A 19,607-nucleotide genomic window follows, 5' to 3' on the forward strand; every position below is an offset into this window, starting at 1 on the left:
GTCATTTTATCCTTCACTGGATTATTTATAGCCCAGGACGCGGGCGCACGCGCAGACATGACGACAGCAAAAAGACGCTTCTTAATTAGAAGGGGAAAAAAACGCAGCTAATCTTAGTTCCCCGTCTGAGCCTCTTCATTACTGTTACACAATGTTTATTTGGGGTGTTGACTTCTGTAAGTGGGTAGTTTGTCGTTATGAGGGAATAAAAGCTCACCTGTTGGTCTTATTATACTAAAGAACTAGGAATAAATGAAGGATTAAGTTGTTTTAAAGCTTTCAGGGAGAATTGACAAATGAATAAAGATAGATGAATTAAAAAGTGGCTTTTAACCTTTAGATAAAGAGATGGTTTGTGCAAGAAATGGTTAGAGTCAAACAGTAACACACTTTGAAATACATACTAACCCACTTGAGTGAAATAAATATATAAAATAATAAAAAGTAGACATAAAAAATGTCTTACCTTCATTCCCAAGTGTTCTTCCAACATCCTTTCCAATAGTTTTATAATTATGCACCATCAAAAGTCAATATTTTGTCTTTCCAGGCTCCTAATCAAGTTGAAGAAACAAAACAACATAACATAAACAAAACTGCATCAGCTCACATTTAATCAAGAACACTTAAAAGCATTTTTTACACAATTGACAGCCAATCACTTATAAAATCACTTGACCAAGAATGCATTGCATTGTTATAGCAAGCCATGTAATTGTATACTCATAGCAGACATCATCATGAAAAATAAGTGTGCAAAGATAGCCTATATAGCAAATAGCATCAAAAGAAGGCACATATACGGTTTATGGCCAACTGTGTAGAATCACAAAGTGATGCAGCAAAATTGTAAGCTAGGCCAAGGCAGCCAGTCAGAGTCACAAACAACCCCCACACCCCTCCCATTCTTTTACACTGTTATACTGTTTTGGAAACAGCTTATCAGTTAATGCAATCCCAGTTTCCTCCTTTCCCACACATTTTGAGCTTTCTTGCTGTTTTTACGATTTCAATTTATAGTGGCCAATAAAAATAAAGCAGATGGCAGTTTTGCTAATACAAAAAGTCATTTTTTTTCATTATGAAATTTAAATATTTGTTAAATATTCTTGCATCCACATGAAGTTGAATGCTTGTAAGTGTGTTATATGTGGAAAAAAGTAGAATAAATTATCATATTTTCAAGTTCCATATGATTTTGTCGACTATGAGTTGTCGCTTAGTAAATATTTCATTTAATGAAATCAAAACGTACATTTAAAAATATATAGTTAAAGCTAAAAAATATATATTTTACCCCAACACCTAAAAAACAGCTTGTTATTATAGCTGTTCTGGGTAAAAATATTGTGTATACGTTGCTACTTCCAATCGCAAAGTTACAGATAGACAGTATTAACATATTTTCTGAGACAGATGGAAATGTGAACAACACACACACAACACACACACTGTGACTATCTATACAAGCAGCTGGAGAATTTCTAGGCAAGGACTGGCCATCAATCATGAAAAATTGCAGTTTAAACACATTTTTAAAGAATTTTTCAATCACAGTCACCAAAGCTTTGTAAAATTACCTTAACTGTACACGTCTCACTGCAGATGTTTATCTAAAAAAACACAATTCTTGGGTTATGGGCGAAAAAAGTGTAAAAAAATACAATCAAAATGAAAATCATGACAGAAAAAGCTTATCCAACTGCATTTTGGACTTATTTGTTTCAGGGGCAACTTTTTTTGAAACAAGATGCTGCCTACAATCCATCAAGTGCTTTTTTTTACCATCTCAAGATCCAAAATGGTTCCCCAAAGCTATTCAACAATGTCAGTTATTTATCTGTCCTGATCAGGCAACAACAAACCGTCTTTTTTTAGGTGAAACACTGCATTGTAAGTGATGAAACAAGACTGTAGTCTTCTCACCTCATGTGACTAGATCCTTAATTCCCAGTCTTTTCTTTTAATCCCTCACGGATGGAGATAACTGTGTTGCATTTGGCATTTTGCTGACTGATAAGATCTCATAGCAGTGTGTTGCATGCCAACTTTGCTGCAGCATTTTTGATCGATTTGCCTTTTCTTGAATATAAGTCATGTTGGCATGCAGCAAATCTAAAAGAAAAAGGTCATAAGGTCATTTTTACACACATTAGTATACATATTTGTACATGTAAATACTTCATTATCTTATGTTAGCATTCTTACATAACCATTTACTTTTTTCTTTGCACTATAGAATACTTTGGCATGTGAAAATCCTGCATAGTCACATTACAGAGCTCAATTTTTTAGAAATTTGGGCTTTTTGTGTTGTCATTTGTTGACCAGAACATATGGACAGCTTGAGGGTTTTCAAAGAAAATCTCGCTAAACTCCTCCTGGGATACAATTAGTTTCGGAAAACTTATTTTTTTTTTGTTCCTATCTGTGAGAGAGGTTCTGCGTTAAGCCTCGGGGCAAAAGCTGCCAGGCTAACCAGAGCCTCCATCATTGTATAATACTTCTAACTGGAGTATCCCACGAGTCATCAATATCATGAAGCTGAGAAATACAATGTGAATGTATTGTCTTAAATCTGTTGACTAAAAAAAATACAGTAAATCCCACATAGCACAATTTACAAACCAATTCAGAGGTCCATTTATCTGCCATAGTTCCTAAAAATGCAGTACTATACATAATTACAAAATAGATTAATTTCACTTGTGCTTGAGACATAATTCAGAACATTAAAAATGCATGGCAGATTGGTCAATTTGGCTTAATCTACTCACAACAATAAACTGCCTTGACTGTAATTTCATGTACGACTGCCCTTTAAAAAAAATACACAGCACAACAGGTTTATTTTGCCCACAGCTAAACTTAATGTTTTTAAACCCCCTCTTTTTTTTAAAAATGAGGCATAATGACTCATTTTCTGTAGTTTGTTCATAGCTTTTTTGAATCATAATAGTTGTAACTGTAAAACATAGTCATGAATTCATTTGGGCATTTCTCTACTGATGCTTTCCTTCCAATCTAATTTTCATCCAATTTGCATTTCATTTAATGGAAGAGTCAGGTCTGATTTTGCTTATAAGTGCCTTTGATTGGTCAGTATCTGCACATCCGTCCATCATCTGGTTGCTTTTTTAACCTGTATTTTACCAGGCTAAAAGTACTTTATAGGCTTCAATCTATCCAGCTAATTGCCCTTTGGACCAAAGCAGTTTTTAGCGCCACCTACTGTGCAATGCTTTGAGTCAGGTTAAATTCCAAGAATCTAAAAGAGCATTAAATGCAGTTAATTCAGTACATTTAATGTTCACAAATTAGGTCTGTGTCTTTATGTGGTAGTAAAATGGGAATGATTCATTATGGATTTAATTAGAAGGAAATGGGGAAAATTAAAGATTTTGGGGGTTATATTGCTCATTTAATTTCGAGCTGTGTTGCATTAAAGTGCTGATGAGGACAATTGGGCTATTGAATACTATGAAGGAGGTTATGAGGAACTTAAATGAAATCAATATCGACAGTTAATTCCATTATAGTGGGAAGTATAACATGTTTTGGGGGAAATTTATGTATTTTTCTTGATTATACCTTGAAAAAAATTATTAGTTTACAAACGAAGGAGTCCTAACACAAAAATAAAGTATTTATTCCACTATTGTACTGGAAAAGTGGTCACCACCTACCGTTTTTTTACACCAAAACATAAATAAAGCAGCTTGATTTCTATTCGGATGATTATTAAGAGTCATAAAGATATTTTATTTGGCAAAATGACCAGATTTTCCATGAAGTAACATTGGCTTTTCTGATAATTTTGCCTTCTGGCACATCACACACTTGTCTCGGTCACACAAAAACAAAGACAGTGTGCATAGTTTGAGGTCTCAAACATCAAATGATGTCACAAATCTGGCAAAAAAAGCACCTTGGATTAAAAGAAAACGATTCAAATATTTTTTTAGGGAGGGAAGAAATTAAAAGGTTATTATTGAGGGCCAGCAATTTAAAAAATAAAGTACTACAGGTGTTTCAACACCATAAAGTGAACCACAGTGATTTCACAATATCAAAAGAATGTGACCAAGTACATAAAACTGGCATTTAAGTTCATTAATGGAATGATATTTACTTTAAACATAATTAACTAACTGGACTATGTTTACTTTTGACTTGTGAGCAAAAAAAAATGAAGGCCCAAATATCACAACACTAACATTTGTACATTCTTTATCCTCTGTAAAGAGCAGCTATTATTCCTGCCCCACTCAGAACGTAAAACATTTAAATTTTTGTAAATCTGTACATCTGAAATAAGTTATTTTCAGAACTAGCCCTCAAATTGGAAAAATAGGATTTGTTATATAAGCGTTTAGGTACGAAGCATTATCATGGAATGGAAATAAAGTCACATTGCAAGGCACCACTGTGGTATCAATGTGTCAAACATTCAAATTGTAAGTCAGTAATCTCTTTTTTTTTAAGCACAGAAATTGTAAAAAATAAAAACTTTTGAAAAGTACACTGAAGCCCTCCCCAGTTGAATTTGAAATTGTCATATCAAAAACCTGCTTTGGACAGGTTCATTCTTCCAAGGAGCAACTTGTAAGGTCCAGAAATTACACATTATACATTTTTTTGTATGAACATTGCCTTAACTGACTATTAGGGTCAAGTGACAAATAAAAAACATAAGTATATTTTTGATGAAAACAAAAAAAGAAGAAGCATGACTCAAGTTACAGTGTAAAAATACCTCCTACCTGCCTTCTGTTGACTTTCGTGGATCTTTCCAGGTTGCAATTACGTTTAACAGCTCATTTTTTTGGTTTGCTGGGTCTGTCAACCATTTATGTAATCAAAGATCCCCCAAAACATGGCAACATAAGGAATATGTACACAGTTTGTGGGTGACTTGATCCCATAAAAATCCAGCGTTCCTTTGTGATGACCTACAATAGAAATGGATTGCAAAACTGAAATATCTGACATTATAAGTGATATTCTGGATTAAAGGATGATACAAGAAGACTGACTCATGGATAAAACTGCAAAATAGCTTGACAACAACTACACATGTGAATTTGAAGGTCAGCTTTGTTGCCATTTTCCAAGTGTAAAAGCATCATGGGACTTTTCAGCTCTTTGGCATGTCATCTTGGTCCTATTCCAACATTACATGATTAACAAAGTGGCCTTGCAAATCTTTTGAAAGCCTGCAGTGGTTAGGTACCCTTGAGCTTAGTCATTTATTTTACTTTATGCCAAGAATCTGCCGGCATGAGTGACATGGCTAGCCTGCTACATTCTGATACCTGATCTTGGTTCAGAACAATAAAGCCTGATGGGATTTCAGCAATAAACTTAGAAAATGATAGCAAATTCCAAAGCTCTGAATAAAAAAAATGAAATTTATAGTTCTTATTGTCAAAAATCCTGACCAAACAATTGTGTATTCCTATCTTGAAGCCTCCATTTGAATTTCCGACCTTCATATTTACAGCAGAGACCAGCTCAGACCTTTTTTTTTTTCCTTAGGAAACATTTAAAAAGAAATTCCTCCACAAGGAAACTGTACCTTACCCTGCACTAACCTGGAGTCACAGGTTGTCACATCAGTGAAACACCTACAAGTCTTACAAGGAGCCCACACAGCATGACCTATGCATACTTCTCTTGTATATATGGTGACATCACTTGGGTGGGGATGGCCAAATAGGGAGCGGGTGGGCTTCAGTGTTGAAGACATATTTATCCAGGCTGAGAAGTTCGGTGTCGTCAGAGAAGAGAAGGTAGAAGTACTTCAATGTCTCGCCCAGGAAGAAACTCTCCATCTTGTCTCGTGGTTCCGGATTTTCGGGGTCACGGACGTTGTTGATAGATGTGTAGCCCCCGTCGGCGACCTATATTTAAGCAAGTTCTTGGTCAGGTGTGTCAAATATGAAGTCAACTATTTAAAATTCTATCTAATTTACCAGCAATAATGCTAATTCCCTCCAAATGGCATCCAAGGTTTGGTGATATTGTAATAAACATTTAAACTAAACCCGCTAAAATTAGTCCATCGACATTGATTTATTTTACCTTAGTAAACTTGTTGAAACTCTGCAGAATTTCCCATCCCCACTCTCTGTATTTGGGGTCTTTTGTGAACCTATACATGTAAAAAAGACTTTCAACTGTCTCTGGTCTTAGCAGGTTATGTCGATCTGCAGGCTGTAATAGTCAGAAAAATAAACAAAGTTAACAGTTAGAATTTTTTTCTCCATCTTTACTGTCTAAACAGGCATATATGTCATTATATATATTTTACGCCCAGTCTCACCTTAACGATAATGTCGTTACTGTCACTAGCGTACAAGTTAAAGTGTGCTATCTCCGGACTTAGTCCAGTCTCCATCTGTGTGTACATGTGATGACAAGTCTCCATCAACTGTCCAGCTAAATCCATGTGGTCCCCTGGAACCTCATTGTGTGCTCCCAATGCCAGAGTTCCTGGTAAAAAGCACACCAAGTGGTCCTGGAAGAAATGCATAGGAGGGAAAAATATTTTAGTAGGACATCATTTGGAATTTTGTGAAACAAGCCCAACTACTGTATTTTACGGACTATAAGTCGCACTTTTTTTTCACCGTTTGGTTGGGTCTCCAAATTATACTCAAGTGCAACAGTATTTCTCTCCGACCCTCCCAAACATGCAACTTATATATAATATTATTTTTAATCTTCCTTGTGTATTCTTTGCCTAGTGCGACTTATACTCCAGTTCCGACTTATAGCCCGAAAAAGACAGCATTTGGCAAGTATTTGTGTGCATTCTACCATTTTGGGGTTGAAGCGATTATGGGACAGCTCTCCTACAAAGGTCAATTTATGTGGTCCTGTTTGCCTCACGAGATGTTTTTTCACTCCGTTGATTGCTTCAATGTAGTCCTCCAACAACCTAGCAAAACAACAGCAAACATAAGATTAATTTTAATTTAAAAAAACACTTTTACTTTGCTTTAATTACTAAAACAAATCTTACGTGTCTTCAGTCTTGCCTCCCTGAAGCCACTGCTTGAGAAGATATTCATAGTAGCTATCCGCCCTAGCCCCCAACGTATAGATGCCTCTATGAGAGAACTGGCCACTATTCGTGTTGATGAACATTGGTATCAGTCCATCATGCTTCCCCGGTAGATTGTGGACTTGCTTCATCACCTCGTCGACAACCTCCTGGAAAAAATATAGAACAGAGGAGGCGTTATGGATGCACGGTGAAGCATGACTTGACTATTACGGAGGTGGTCTTGTCTTCTTCACCTTGAACTGTGGTTCCTGAGTGAGGCGGCTCAACTCTCTAAATTCCAGTTGAATGCTTGTGACCTCAGCCATGGAACTATCAGATGTCCATCGAGGCGGGTGAGCTGTCCCCTTCCCGATATTTACGTCGGAGAAGGGAATCTTGGAAGGAGTTTTGAAGGCGGGCATCAACCTGGACCCGAGATCTTTCTGGAAGAAGTGATGCCAATTCTCTTAATATACAAATTTTGCTCTAATTATGGCTATCTTTGTCTTCAATATTTGACTTACAGCTTTATCCAGGAATAGCTGATCTCCAGTCAGATGATAAGTACTCAAAAGACCACCCAGTACACGAATGGTTGTCTCGAAAAGATTGACGTCCACATTTTGGTTGAAAGAGAGCTCCTTCTCTATCCATTGCTTTGCCTCTGCAAACTCTGCGTCACATGATACAATGGAAAGCTTTATACAGTGAACAGTACAGCTCAGTTTATTGTTTAACTGAATCATCCCAGATGAAAAACATACAGTACCTTCTTTCAAGCCCATTATCCACATGGTGTCAAGGGAATCAATGAGAGTCAAGCCCAGACCAAACCACTCGCTGAAAGATTTGGAAATAGGCTTGAGCTCATCGTGACCCCAAGCATAGTCCTTGTAACCTTTCCATGCGTGTCTGAAGGCATCTCGTACAGCCTCAAGTCTGTCCACTGGTACAGTTGAAGCTATTAGAAGAAAAGTATATCCTCAAGGATTCGAATCGAAGAGATATATTTGGTATTTTTAAACTGACCAGTGCCTGGGATGCCTTCAGCTGGAATCACTGGTGCTGGGATGGCTACGTCAAGCTTCTGACTGGCTGAAGGAGGAAGCTCAGTGATCTGATCGGCTTCAATCATTGCTCCTCTCCAACTGAAAAATTTCAAAAGATAAGCTTTTAGAACATTTTTTACAAAAATCGCACTACTTTCAATGGAAAACAGACTTACCTGACCAACTTTTTTTCTTTTTCCCCATTTTCTTCCTCTTTATTTTGCTGTGGTTCTGGTCTTCCCACGACAAATGAATTTGAAACATTCCAATTTTTCTGAAGGCTTGGTGGACCTCTCTTGTATGGATTTTTTTTCTGAAATTATATAAGGCAGACATTTTTAAAATGCAACCAAGGACAATTACAGACATAAATGAATGAATACATTCAACATGGGCAGAGTCTAACACACATTTATCAATATTGCTTACATTTATTGGAGGTTTTTGAAAAACTGGGACATTGATTCCTTTCATTTCAGTCACGGAATCAGGACCAACAACTGGTTTAAGAATGACACCAGGAAATGTAGCCCTTAACCTGCCACCATTCATTTGCAGCCATTCTTCTGTTTCTGACAAACCTGCAATAAACATCCAAATGAAAAAAATCCACAACATCAAAAACCAAATTGCCAACAATTGTGTGCACTCTTGACTTGACAACATGTTAGCACTAACCTGTACTTGGCTCTGAAATACGGGAATAGGATAATAACGCCAACACTAGTGAGAGAGCAAGTAGGAAAAGGATGAGGCTTCGCTGGAGTCGAGACAGCTGCTTCCATTTCTGTTGAAACATAAACGTAGCTTAGGGAAAATATTTAGGAAATAGCTGTAAAGTTTATCTTTTGCTTCACATGGACAATATCCTTCTTCACTAGTCCTCCAACACAACTAAAACAAGGACCTCAAAAGACAGTCCCTAGGAGAGACCAATCGTGAGTCTCTGGAGGGAAAAGCCTACGGCAAGCCATTTTTTTTCTCCTCGTAACGCCTAATGAGCACATCTGCGATAAGATATTGAGCCAGTGCATTGTTAGAAAAGATATTCCAAAACATAACTTGGTAGTACTCATAGAAAAGAGTGGTTACAATATGTAATAAAACTACTATGGTCTGAGGAATAGAATAAAAGTGACGTCTAATTTTGTTTAGCATCAAATAAAGGGACTTTAAATGTGTGTTCTATTTGCTATTTGACATTAAGCTGCATGTTATATATTAGTTCTAAACTAAGCAATAGCTTTTGTTTGTTTATGAATTGCAGCCTAGCTCACATGTTAATAAATATGATAATATGCTGACATTTGATGTGGCGCATGGAATAAAAAGCCATTACCTTTGTTTTTTTTTTTCTAGAAGCTTATTCTATAAATGGAAAAATACTTAAATGTCAAACAACTGTAAATAATGAGTTTTTGAACCTTTTACATAACAAAAAAAGGAGGAAAATACTAATGCTTGCAGTGAAATTGTTGAAATACACTAAGGCAGGGCAAAGTCCTGTTTGTGAAGAGCAAATAAAATAACAATAGGCCACTGAATAGATTATAGATTTAAAAATAAACAACTAATGTTACATTTCTGTTATAAAAATGCATTCTGAAAATGGAAAGCTGTCATATATTTCTTAAACAAGATAGAAGAGATGACCTATAACCTATCAGTATTTTATGGAGAAAAAAAATGTTCTTCCAGCCCATCTCACAAAACTGTAAATATGAGATACTTACTTCATACATCCCAGATATGAATCATTTTTGTGACTACTCACCCTCCAGCAGGACTGTTTGCGATGCTTCCCGTTGTTGTAAATGTAGCAGTTTTGGTCAGTCAGTGTAAGAGAGATGAAGTCTTTTCTGGCTGGGGGATACATCTTATCCATGGGTTGAAGATGGTCATCTACGCTGTAGTTGGAAGCTGGACAAAAAATGTAATCAGCCACAAAATATTGCCTCCCATTAATAATGAATAAGGCATGTGACTCCTATTCTTGACATCATCATTGGTCTTAGACCATCATCCCATTGTTTCAAAATATTTATTGCCTATGAATAACACACTAGGAATGTCTAACAATACATTTAAATATGCACATGGAAAACAATAGACTTTGGAGAGCATCTGCATTAAGACTATGTAATTTAAGCTTGGCTGTCCTTATAACATTTGATTTGGAGATCAAGAAAGTATAATGACTAGATCCGTTAACGATGGCATCGGCTATGATGAGTTAAATAATTTTCCACATAAAAGTGGACAATTAACAGCCAGATCATTAGAGGAACGTTATATATTGGTATTACTATGTGGACAGGTTTGATAAACATGTCATCGGCTTTGCATTAGCAGGTGCTTAAAAAAGGATAGAATAACGCATCTGGATTGAATGTTTGACATTTTTAAGTAATATAGTAAAGGCAAATAAACAAAATAGTGTTTAAGTAACAGATCTTACCTTTATGTGTGGTTTACTCTTCACCAAAATGTTGTTCTCTGTGCTAACCCAGCCACTGTATTAGCTGGCTGGTAGATATCACATGCTTGTGGAGATGTCTAGAGGCTATGCAACGTTAGGACATGGCAGACATTTTGAGTCAGAGCGCACTACAAATACTAGGGCAGTTGTCAATGTACAGAGGACTTTTCAAAGAACAAACCTAAGAATCTCAAATAATTCGATGATTGCTATACAATGATAAAAAGAGACAAGTGATCAAACTGAAGGAACTGTTATGATGACACATGCTACAATGGAACTGGACGTTTTGCATCATGTGACATCAAGTGTTTACTGCCTGAGTCACATATATAATATGATTTGCACAGATCATGTAGGATAGGAAAGCTCATAAACTGATTCAAGTCAAGAATCACAGAAGAACAACTGGAAATACAAATAGGATGAGCAAGAAAAAAGTATGACAAAATGTAAACACTTTGCACCATCATCTCATTTTTAGTATACACACAGGCAGGTCATTACACTTGATTTTCACCACAAAATTATTCATGTACTGCAAAGTTAAGCAGTTGAACATAATTTGTCATATGGTGACCAAATGTTTTGACTACGGTTGGCAAAATATTTGCCACAGAACCATTTTCAATATTGGTTGGTATGAGGTATTAAACATGTTTGAGTTAATCACATCCTTTAACATTCATTAAAAATATCAACCTGGAAGTCACTTACCTCATCATAACTGCAGTATAAAAGATGTGACGTATAAAAATCAAAAGTGGCTTCAGTTCCCATGTGTACAGGATCCAAACACGCTACCTGAGACGTGAAAAGTTTGCATTTAAATGAAGTAACTTTTGGTATGCCTGACAAAAAAAGCACCAGTATTATAAAAAAAAATAAAAACCCCACCACACATATGGTTTAAAATGAACTACAGACATGTTAAACTCTGGAACAAATTGTGATCACCACTTTTGGAAAAAACTGGTCCATATCTCACCAGAAGCTTTTTCCAAAAAGTATGTTTGTACACAATCAGAACTCTATTTACATCATATACGTGTCTGTAAACAATGCACTTCTCAGTAAGATTGAATACACAACAGCCATTTAACTTCAACACATACACACATACAAAAAAAATGAAAACAAGGGTATTTTTGGAAGAGTCCAGAAGTAGGAATCTGTCTTGTATTACAGTCCAGGACCTGCATCAGGTTCACCCAATTCATGAGCTATTTCAACTGAAACAAACAGGTCCGACATTGAGGCTAAACTCATGTGTAAGGTTTCTACCCCCCATTAGTGCCACATCTCTTAGAGGAAGTAGATGGAGATCCTCAAACTCAAAAATGGACTCCCGGGACCCTGACAGCATCTCATCGCCAGGCTGACAACAACACAGAGAGACAATGAGATGCAATTTACTTGCTCTACTGCGTTTGTAAGATATCATGATTGCATCATGCATGGGATTACCACTGTATACAATGCAGTTTTTTTCCAATGTTGAAGTTTTGGGTCATATAGTAAAAAAAAATGAAAATGGCTGTTGAAATCAATAGGATAAAAATCTAGAAATGTTTCCATACCACACAATCTTGAATAGCACCAAGGAAACTCTGCTTTCTTGTGTCAGTGAGGAATTTGATGTCGCTTTCTGATTGGCCCAACTTGTGTCCAGGGTGGCAGGAGTAAATCACCTTTTGCATGGCTGTGATACTGTGTAACCTGAGAAAACGCATCTGGACTAAGTTTGCACCTGGATAAATAAACTGAAAAAGAGAAAAGTCACATAATGTCAATAAGCATCATTCTAGTTCCATTCCATTACTCATAATTTGAAAAAAAGGGGCATGTTTTCAAAAAGAAATAGCCAATATGGCTGTTCTTCCACCTGAAAACTTTGGTCCAGCCTGCTGAGCCACTGAAATGAGCCATTTGTAGTAGATTCGTTCATCCAGGCTTTCATCGGCAACTATAAGCAGCACACAAAAAAATATTTGCAGGGCTCTATAATGCAGTAAATCACAATAATGAGAACTTTCCCTTGGAGTAAATTGTAAACCATTTGGGAACATGCTACATTATGCTTCATCAAATGTTAATAGGCGAATAAAAGGTCCAGTAGTTGTGACATAAAGCTTATGTTGTTATTTTTTGGACCTGAGAATGCTGAGGATGAAGGCACGTCTCTATCGATGTGCTAGAGAAGCTGCAATAGGCCAGGAGAGCATCAGCAGGACTGCCTTGGTTTGGGTCAATGTAATATGTACCTAAAAAAAACAGTGGTCAAGCTTAAAAATTGCAAAATATTAGATAGACAAAGTCTACATCCTATTGTCAAAAGGCATTCAAATACAAGTTGTCCTTGACTAACCCAAAATACATTATTAGTATCAGTATTTTGGCAAACTGACCACTGGCATATTCTGGATGGCAGATCCAAAGTTCTTGACACGTAGTAGCGGGATGCTCTTTGGTGCCATCGGGAGGATCCATAATCATCCGGAGGTCCTGCTCCAAGGAACTCAGAAGACTTTGGATCAAAGAGTAATTAGGCTTGTCGGATACATACATTAGTTCCTGGAGAAACAAAGAAAAAAAAGTATGCATTAATGATAAGCATGGCAAAATGGATTATTTCCTATTGAGTCCATTGTAGAGGGATTCATTACTGACCTTGAGTTCTGTTAAAGTCATGTTTAGAGATGCTCCAGGAGGTCCAGGAATACCAGGTGGACCCTAAACACAAGGGTGGTGCAATCCATTAAATTAAACTGTGTATATTTACAGTTTATTTATGGTTATTTATTTACAAAACATTCCCTTGCATTCAACTGGGAGAAGAGAATATGTGTTATGAACTTACTGGGAGGCCTCTTTTGCCAGGTACACCAGGTAAACCTGTATAGCCTTTCATACCCTTCAAGGAAAATAAAAGTCATCTTAATGGCTGTGATTAATACAGAATTGTTGTGTATTGTGAATATTCTGCAGCTCTGCGTTAAGGTCTAAAAAGAGTATATTTTCTTCTTACCTCTAATCCAAATGTGCCCTGTAACATAATGGAAAAAACAATATCATAAAAATGACAGGGTGAGAAAATAAAAACAGATGTGTTGATGTTATGTTCCATGAAGTATTTGCACATAGGAAATGATGGCATAAAAATATATTATAATAAAATTGCTGTACTTACAGGCAATCCAGGCATTCCTGATGTTCCTCTCGGCCCTGGCGGACCAATAGGACCCTACAAAAATCAGAATAAAGATGTTAAATTAATGTGCACACATTGCCTTGTTAATTTTATCATAACAAGACACTACCTTTTCTCCCTGTTGGCCAACTTCACCTGGCAACCCTGAAGGTCCTCGAATTCCCTACAGAAAAGAACACAAGTCAACCAAGACCATTGTAACCGGTCGTCAATCCATAAAAAGACAAACCCTATAATTATGCAAAGCCTACCTTGGGGCCATCAAGTCCAGGAAGTCCCCCAAGCCCCATTTCACCTTTCTCACCCTAAACAGAAGAAAAAAAATCCCATCAAGCTTTAACCTTCACATACATAAGCACAAAGTAATGCAAAAGTATGCATAACTATTGTACTTGCAGTAAAATGTAATGTTGTCATAGTTCATCAATATTTACAGCAATAATAAACACCATTTATGTTTTCCTTTAGACAAATATCCTTAAAGATTAATGCATTGTCCATTTTGTAGTGAATAACATTAATCAGTATTAAAAAAATGTAGATACCAGTTTTAAAAAGTAAAAAAATCATAAGAATGCAGTAGCCATGTATTTTTATATTGCATTTACCTCCTTTCCTTTTCCACCTCGTTCCCCCACCTCGCCACGTAAACCTGAGGTACCCTTGGATGTATAAAGGACATGATTTAGCTATTTAATACATTTTACAAACTTAGTGTAGATTGTAAGTTGAAGAAAAAAAAACCTTACAATGGTCCCTGGCCAGCCAAGATATCCTTGTAGTCCCATTTCTCCCTTTTCACCCTGCACCATAAAACACACTTTACTGTAAACTCATTGTTCATTATTTCCTACAGAAACAGAATCTGTAACCTACCTTTGGTCCTCTGATGCCTCTAGTTCCTCGGCTTCCAGCTTTTCCTCGTTTTCCCTGTGCCCAGGTTTGCCATAATTATGGATGAAGCAAAACAAATCACAGCCAATCCACATGTAGTGCATACCACACCCAATACAAGACACATTTTAAACATAAACCTTGTCATCTCTTTTTCTAAAGCAACATACAAATAAATGGATAAGGTTTTACCTTTCGCCCAGCATGACCGGTCTTTCCTGGTGAGCCACTCTTTCCATCAACTCCCTGTCAGGATAAAACAACAAACTTGTTGCAGATAAAAAAATGTCATTTTAAGGAACAATTTCATATTGTCATGATTGATATTAGGAAAAGTAATGGATTTAAAAAATATATATTGGGTCTCACAGCAAGAAAAGTAAGTAAAGTACCTTTTCCCCTTTACTGCCCTGCTTCCCTTCAGCTCCCAGTCTTCCTTCTCCTCCCTGCAAAGTCATATTCATTCATCTATTGCAAAATTGAAACCTTGGATTAAAGAAATTGACAATCTTACCATTTTCCCAACAGGACCTGGGGGTCCCTGGGGTCCCATTTCCCCAGGAGCCCCCTGTAGAAAACAGACACCCAAAATGACTTTAAATCAAACCTCGAAAAATTAAGTAGCAACATTTTGGGTAAATTTGCATTCACCTCTAAACCAGGAAGAGCTGAAGGACCTTGGACTCCTGGTAAACCTTCTTCCCCCTGAAAGTGAAATTGCCAAAATTATTTTAATAACAACACATAGCATAACATAGTAAATTACTATGTGTCATCACCTTTTGCCCTGGCGGGCCTGGTGGTCCAGGCTGTCCTTTGTTTCCTTCTTGCCCAGGTTCGCCTTTAAAGCCCTGCTCACCTTTAGGTCCATCTTTACCAAGTACACCCTTCATCCATAAAAAAAACATAATTGAACACAGATGCAACCTATTCATTTTAATATATTACAATATTATAATTTTTCTTCCAGTACTGTTGTTAAAAGATGTGACTTACATGTGGCCCCAGTTTTCCCATGTCACCCCGACCACCTCGCAGTCCAGGTATTCCCTTTTAATGGGAAAAAACACACATTTCCACACAGAAAATGTCTATCTAAATGTGTATAAATATTTATTATTTTACCATGGAACCACCAGTGCCATCAGGTCCAGTTATTCCAATATCTCCAGCTTCCCCCTAAAGAAGTAAAAGTAAAGTATTTGAATAGACAGTTATATGTTGGCTATTCCATTATTGGGAAAATGGAACATTTTTCTATTGATTTGTCACATGAAATTATCATAGCAAAACCTTTACAATCTCACCTTTTGTCCTTGAAGTCCTGTTGCTCCTGGGGGTCCTGAAATTCCTTTATTTCCCTTAAAAATCAAACAAAAAAACAACAAAGCTTAAACATAAAAACTTGGCACATAAAATGAAAATGAATTAAATGAGACTGACCTCTAACCCCACAAGACCTGCAGGGCCTACTTCCCCAATCAAACCTGGTTCACCCTATTCATTAGATAAAAACAGATAACAAATGAACCATTTTTGTCTGTATAAGAACGTTATTAATAATAATAACTGGGTTTACCATTAATCCAATGTATCCTTTATCCCCTTTTGGGGCTCTTTCTCCATTTTCTCCAAGTTTGCCCCAAGGACCCTCAGGTCCAGAGAAACCTTGAGGTCCCACCTCACCCTAAAATCAAGAATTCATTATTATTAGTTGGAAACATAAATTAGAGTTCCATTTATCTGAATTACATATTATTATTTTTAAATCATTTAGAAAGATAACCTTCTCTCCTTTGAATCCATGATCTCCCACTTCTCCAGGGTGGCCAATTTCTCCCTGCAAAGATGACATTTCATAACTTGTATGTAAATTTAGGGTGAAAAAGGTTAGGAAACACTCTTTCCCGAATACGGGACGAATAAAGTTATCCAATCCAATCCAATCTAACAATAAGAAAATATACCAACCTCTTTACCAATAGGCCCAGGTGGACCCTGTAGTCCTTTTAAGCCCCCAAGTCCTCTTTCCCCAGGTAATCCTGGAGAACTTGGTTTCCCTGGAGGCCCTGGGTCTCCCTGCCACATATAAGCAACATAAATGTCATCAAGTTAAGAGCATTTTGTGGTAATGTGACGCAATGAAATCGTAAATGTTGACCAACCGGATCTCCTTTTGAGCCAGGTGGTCCTTCATCTCCTGCAACGCCAGGTAAACCCTAAAGTGTAAAAGATTAGGACTTGAGAATCACATATTATATTATTATATCTATCTATATATAACCAACTTGTTCTCCATCAAGTCCAGTCAAGCCAGCATCACCAGCTAATCCAGGTAAACCCTTAAAGTATCAAAAATAAAGTTACCAACATAGCAGGATGTTTCATCACCAAATAACAATAATATAATAATAAAATGTTGAATCTCAAAACGGACCTCATCTCCTCTTTCTCCCGCTGTTCCTATTAATCCAGCTTCCCCTTGAAGACCCTGTAGTAATCCAAAAATTATACTCATGAAATTCATTATCCCAATTTTTGACATTTCGATGTTAAAAGAATTAATATGTTCAGTGTATCGATCATTTCATTGGTTGTAGATGATAAATATCGACTCACTAAGATTCCTATTGGTCCTTGTGGCCCCTGAGTTCCAGGAGAACCATTACTTCCCCGAGGACCTGCTTTACCAGTGGATCCAGTATCACCAGGGAGACCTGGAGCACCCTGAAAAATAAGCATGAATATGTATAAGTCAATTTCTAAATATTATAAAACCCAGCAGTAGTATATCATGTCATCTAAAAGAGTATTTTTAAGACTCAGCCTCATCAATTTAAAGGGTGAATTAGAACTTTTAGCACTAAATATCAAAACACAATGAAGCATATTGTCTGTATATCCACATGTACTGTTTCTCGAAATATACTCTATAGGTAGATCCATCCAGTATCTTTCATACTGCTTATTAATAATTCAGTTCATCCCAATCATCCCTTCAGAAATGCGACTTACGGGTGCACCTTGAATCCCTTTGGGGCCATCATTTCCAGGTCGACCCTGCGGGAGAAAAATCACTTTCAGAATGTTGGATAAATACTCAATAACAGTCACAGTGATACTTTTCGCTAACTTGCAAATCTCCAAAAATGCATAGTATCATCATATTTTGATGTAATGATCTTGTATTTCACAAAGGAGTAAAAAACAAAATATTACCTGGGGTCCCTGAGGTCCCTTCTCCCCTGGTGACCCTGGCACACCCTAAAATTTAACAAAGGCAACATACTTTTCCCATCATCAAATTACATAAAATACTGAGAAAAAAATGTTATAATCCCCTCCATCTTCTGTGGAAAAATCCCATTAAGTATTTTCCAAAAACAAATGTAAATCAAACAAGACCTTCAACTGGTACACTTACTGGAGGCCCTGGTTTCCCAGTAGGCCCAGAAAATCCTCGCAAACCTGCTTCACCCTGGAGGAGAAGACAAAAACAAGTTTTTGGTGTAATACCATTTTTTTTCCATGACACATCATGGCCTATATATTTCTGCCCTATATTATTTTTGGATTACCCTCTCTCCAATGACTCCTGGATGCCCACGCATGCCCAAAGTCCCGGGGATACCCTAGAGGCCAAACCAGCAACATAGAGAAGAATTTCATTATTAAAAAAGAGATATCACATAATCCATTATCTTTAATCTTACACAATAACTGCAAACTACAATCCTTCAATGACTGGTGGAATTTCACATTGTAATACCATGCAGCTTACCATCCAATTGACTTAAGGGTGTTATCTCAGTGTAAAATGAGTTCCCATTGAAATCAAGTGACAATATCTTATTTAATATGATGGAGAATAACTTACATATATGCCAACTGGGCCCTGCGGTCCTTCTGTTCCGGGTTTTCCTGTCAAACCCTGAGAAAACAAGAGTTACATCCTACCTTTATGTATATACAGACACATAATTATTGCATGATTATGAACTCACTTTGACGCCTGGAGCTCCAGACATGCCCTGAAATCCTGCAGACCCTGGAAGACCCTTAAAAGAACAAGAACTATCAGTATAATTCTACCCTTTTCAGTCATTTTGTCTTTACAACTTCATTCCAAAGAGTATATATCTATACAGTCGTAGTATAATGAGGCATACCATCAAACCCAGTGGTCCATCTGGTCCTCTTTCTCCAGAAACTCCTTGAAGACCCTAAAAAGTAGTCCCAAATAAGAGAAAAAATCCACTTAATGTACATGGGAACTCATCATAACAATAAGAAAATGACTCAAGTTGACCCAACATGCAAAAGAAAACACATAATTCCATTCTATAATCAAAAGGTAGACAATTTATTTAAAAAAAATTATATAATGGAAAAAAAATGCAAGGTTAAGTCTCTTACCAGGAGGCCTTTACCACCCACAGGTCCACCTGCACCCGAAGGACCCTAAAAAAGGAAGAAAAAAATATATATACAGTCAATGTACTGCATATCATTAAAATGTGAGACTGGCATCGATTATATATGACAAACAGACATCATTTACTGTTGATTAAAATATGACAGAGAATGGGAACCTGTGTACCAGGCTTTCCTTCTGGTCCCTCTGGTCCCGGGTGACCGGACAAACCCTGAAAAGTGTCAATCAAATACATATAAATGCGCCTGAATATTGACATTGCAAAATCTATGTTTGTCTCAAAACAAAAATGAATAGAAATGATGACCCAAAATAATCTTTTTGAGTGTGACAAATGCTGACAATTGAACAAAAATGATGACCTTTCCCAATGATCCCTATCTTAAATGCACAGGCTGACCTTTTAAGCATGTAAAAAGCATTTTGACGGGCGAGATTACCGATGGACCAGGCTGGCCACTGGCTCCTCTTTGTCCTGCTCGACCCTG

The 19,607-nt window shown here is 36.9% G+C and overlaps 2 protein-coding genes and 4 long non-coding RNA genes across 7 annotated transcripts; all 6 read right to left on the reverse strand.

Moving 5' to 3' along the window:
- Nucleotides 1-1,944: 1,944 nt before the first annotated feature.
- On the reverse strand, nucleotides 1,945-10,755 carry man1b1a (mannosidase, alpha, class 1B, member 1a). Of its 2 annotated transcripts, XR_013329497.1 has the most exons (15): nucleotides 10,559-10,755; nucleotides 9,875-10,020; nucleotides 8,779-8,887; nucleotides 8,530-8,681; nucleotides 8,277-8,413; nucleotides 8,081-8,199; nucleotides 7,821-8,012; nucleotides 7,576-7,724; nucleotides 7,306-7,494; nucleotides 7,028-7,218; nucleotides 6,823-6,943; nucleotides 6,326-6,520; nucleotides 6,085-6,216; nucleotides 4,764-5,903; nucleotides 1,945-2,115 (listed from the first exon to the last, which is right to left on the reverse strand). XR_013329497.1 is itself a non-coding variant. In XM_077737954.1 (14 exons), the coding sequence occupies exons 2-14, from the start codon at nucleotides 9,983-9,985 to the stop codon at nucleotides 5,694-5,696; spliced, it is 2,007 nt and encodes a 668-aa protein (XP_077594080.1). In that variant the 5' UTR covers nucleotides 9,986-10,020; nucleotides 10,559-10,755; the 3' UTR covers nucleotides 3,736-5,693. The 2 variants fall into 2 exon arrangements, 1 of the variants encoding a protein (XP_077594080.1); XM_077737954.1 differs by lacking the exon at nucleotides 1,945-2,115 and having other exon boundaries at nucleotides 3,736-5,903.
- Nucleotides 10,756-11,733: 978 nt separating this feature from the next.
- Nucleotides 11,734-15,729, reverse strand: LOC144210726 (uncharacterized). The gene is made up of 20 exons (XM_077737559.1): nucleotides 15,681-15,729; nucleotides 15,464-15,571; nucleotides 15,336-15,389; nucleotides 15,199-15,252; nucleotides 15,077-15,130; nucleotides 14,877-14,930; nucleotides 14,667-14,720; nucleotides 14,540-14,593; nucleotides 14,399-14,452; nucleotides 14,042-14,095; nucleotides 13,900-13,953; nucleotides 13,770-13,823; nucleotides 13,608-13,625; nucleotides 13,440-13,493; nucleotides 13,250-13,312; nucleotides 12,988-13,153; nucleotides 12,734-12,843; nucleotides 12,465-12,545; nucleotides 12,160-12,342; nucleotides 11,734-11,957 (listed from the first exon to the last, which is right to left on the reverse strand). The coding sequence occupies exons 1-20, from the start codon at nucleotides 15,699-15,701 to the stop codon at nucleotides 11,808-11,810; spliced, it is 1,494 nt and encodes a 497-aa protein (XP_077593685.1). The 5' UTR covers nucleotides 15,702-15,729; the 3' UTR covers nucleotides 11,734-11,807.
- Nucleotides 15,730-15,808: 79 nt separating this feature from the next.
- Nucleotides 15,809-16,182, reverse strand: LOC144210280 (uncharacterized). Its single transcript, XR_013329343.1, has 3 exons — nucleotides 16,128-16,182; nucleotides 15,992-16,045; nucleotides 15,809-15,863 (listed from the first exon to the last, which is right to left on the reverse strand). It is a non-coding gene; the product is annotated as an uncharacterized LOC144210280 (long non-coding RNA).
- Nucleotides 16,183-16,654: 472 nt separating this feature from the next.
- Nucleotides 16,655-17,175, reverse strand: LOC144210173 (uncharacterized). Its single transcript, XR_013329319.1, has 4 exons — nucleotides 17,122-17,175; nucleotides 16,973-17,026; nucleotides 16,850-16,903; nucleotides 16,655-16,763 (listed from the first exon to the last, which is right to left on the reverse strand). It is a non-coding gene; the product is annotated as an uncharacterized LOC144210173 (long non-coding RNA).
- A 523-nt stretch (nucleotides 17,176-17,698) lies between these two features.
- Nucleotides 17,699-18,617, reverse strand: LOC144210172 (uncharacterized). Its single transcript, XR_013329318.1, has 5 exons — nucleotides 18,562-18,617; nucleotides 18,263-18,316; nucleotides 18,109-18,162; nucleotides 17,904-17,948; nucleotides 17,699-17,744 (listed from the first exon to the last, which is right to left on the reverse strand). It is a non-coding gene; the product is annotated as an uncharacterized LOC144210172 (long non-coding RNA).
- Nucleotides 18,618-18,852: 235 nt separating this feature from the next.
- On the reverse strand, nucleotides 18,853-19,605 carry LOC144210201 (uncharacterized). The gene is made up of 4 exons (XR_013329327.1): nucleotides 19,560-19,605; nucleotides 19,285-19,330; nucleotides 19,101-19,145; nucleotides 18,853-18,907 (listed from the first exon to the last, which is right to left on the reverse strand). It is a non-coding gene; the product is annotated as an uncharacterized LOC144210201 (long non-coding RNA).
- Between the last annotated feature and the right edge of the window lie 2 nt (nucleotides 19,606-19,607).

The sequence above is a fragment of the Stigmatopora nigra genome, chromosome 17 (assembly GCF_051989575.1).
Source record: "Stigmatopora nigra isolate UIUO_SnigA chromosome 17, RoL_Snig_1.1, whole genome shotgun sequence".
NCBI lineage: Eukaryota > Metazoa > Chordata > Actinopteri > Syngnathiformes > Syngnathidae > Stigmatopora > Stigmatopora nigra.

Excerpts from the sequence above, each read along its gene's own strand:
- man1b1a (XM_077737954.1), bottom strand. The coding sequence starts at position 9,985 with ATGGATAAGATGTATCCCCCAGCCAGAAAAGACTTCATCTCTCTTACA. Across the intron at positions 8,682-8,778 it reads TATTTCAGAGCCAAGTACAG|GTTTGTCAGAAACAGAAGAA; the intron begins GTTAGTGCTAAC and ends TGTTTATTGCAG. Across the intron at positions 7,219-7,305 it reads CTCAGGAACCACAGTTCAAG|GAGGTTGTCGACGAGGTGAT; the intron begins GTGAAGAAGACA and ends TATTTTTTCCAG.
- LOC144210726 (XM_077737559.1), bottom strand. The coding sequence starts at position 15,701 with ATGGGAAAACTGGGGCCACAT. Across the intron at positions 13,313-13,439 it reads CTGGCAAAAGAGGCCTCCCA|GGTCCACCTGGTATTCCTGG; the intron begins GTAAGTTCATAA and ends CCTTGTGTTTAG. Across the intron at positions 12,844-12,987 it reads CCATCCAGAATATGCCAGTG|GTACATATTACATTGACCCA; the intron begins GTCAGTTTGCCA and ends TGTTTTTTTTAG.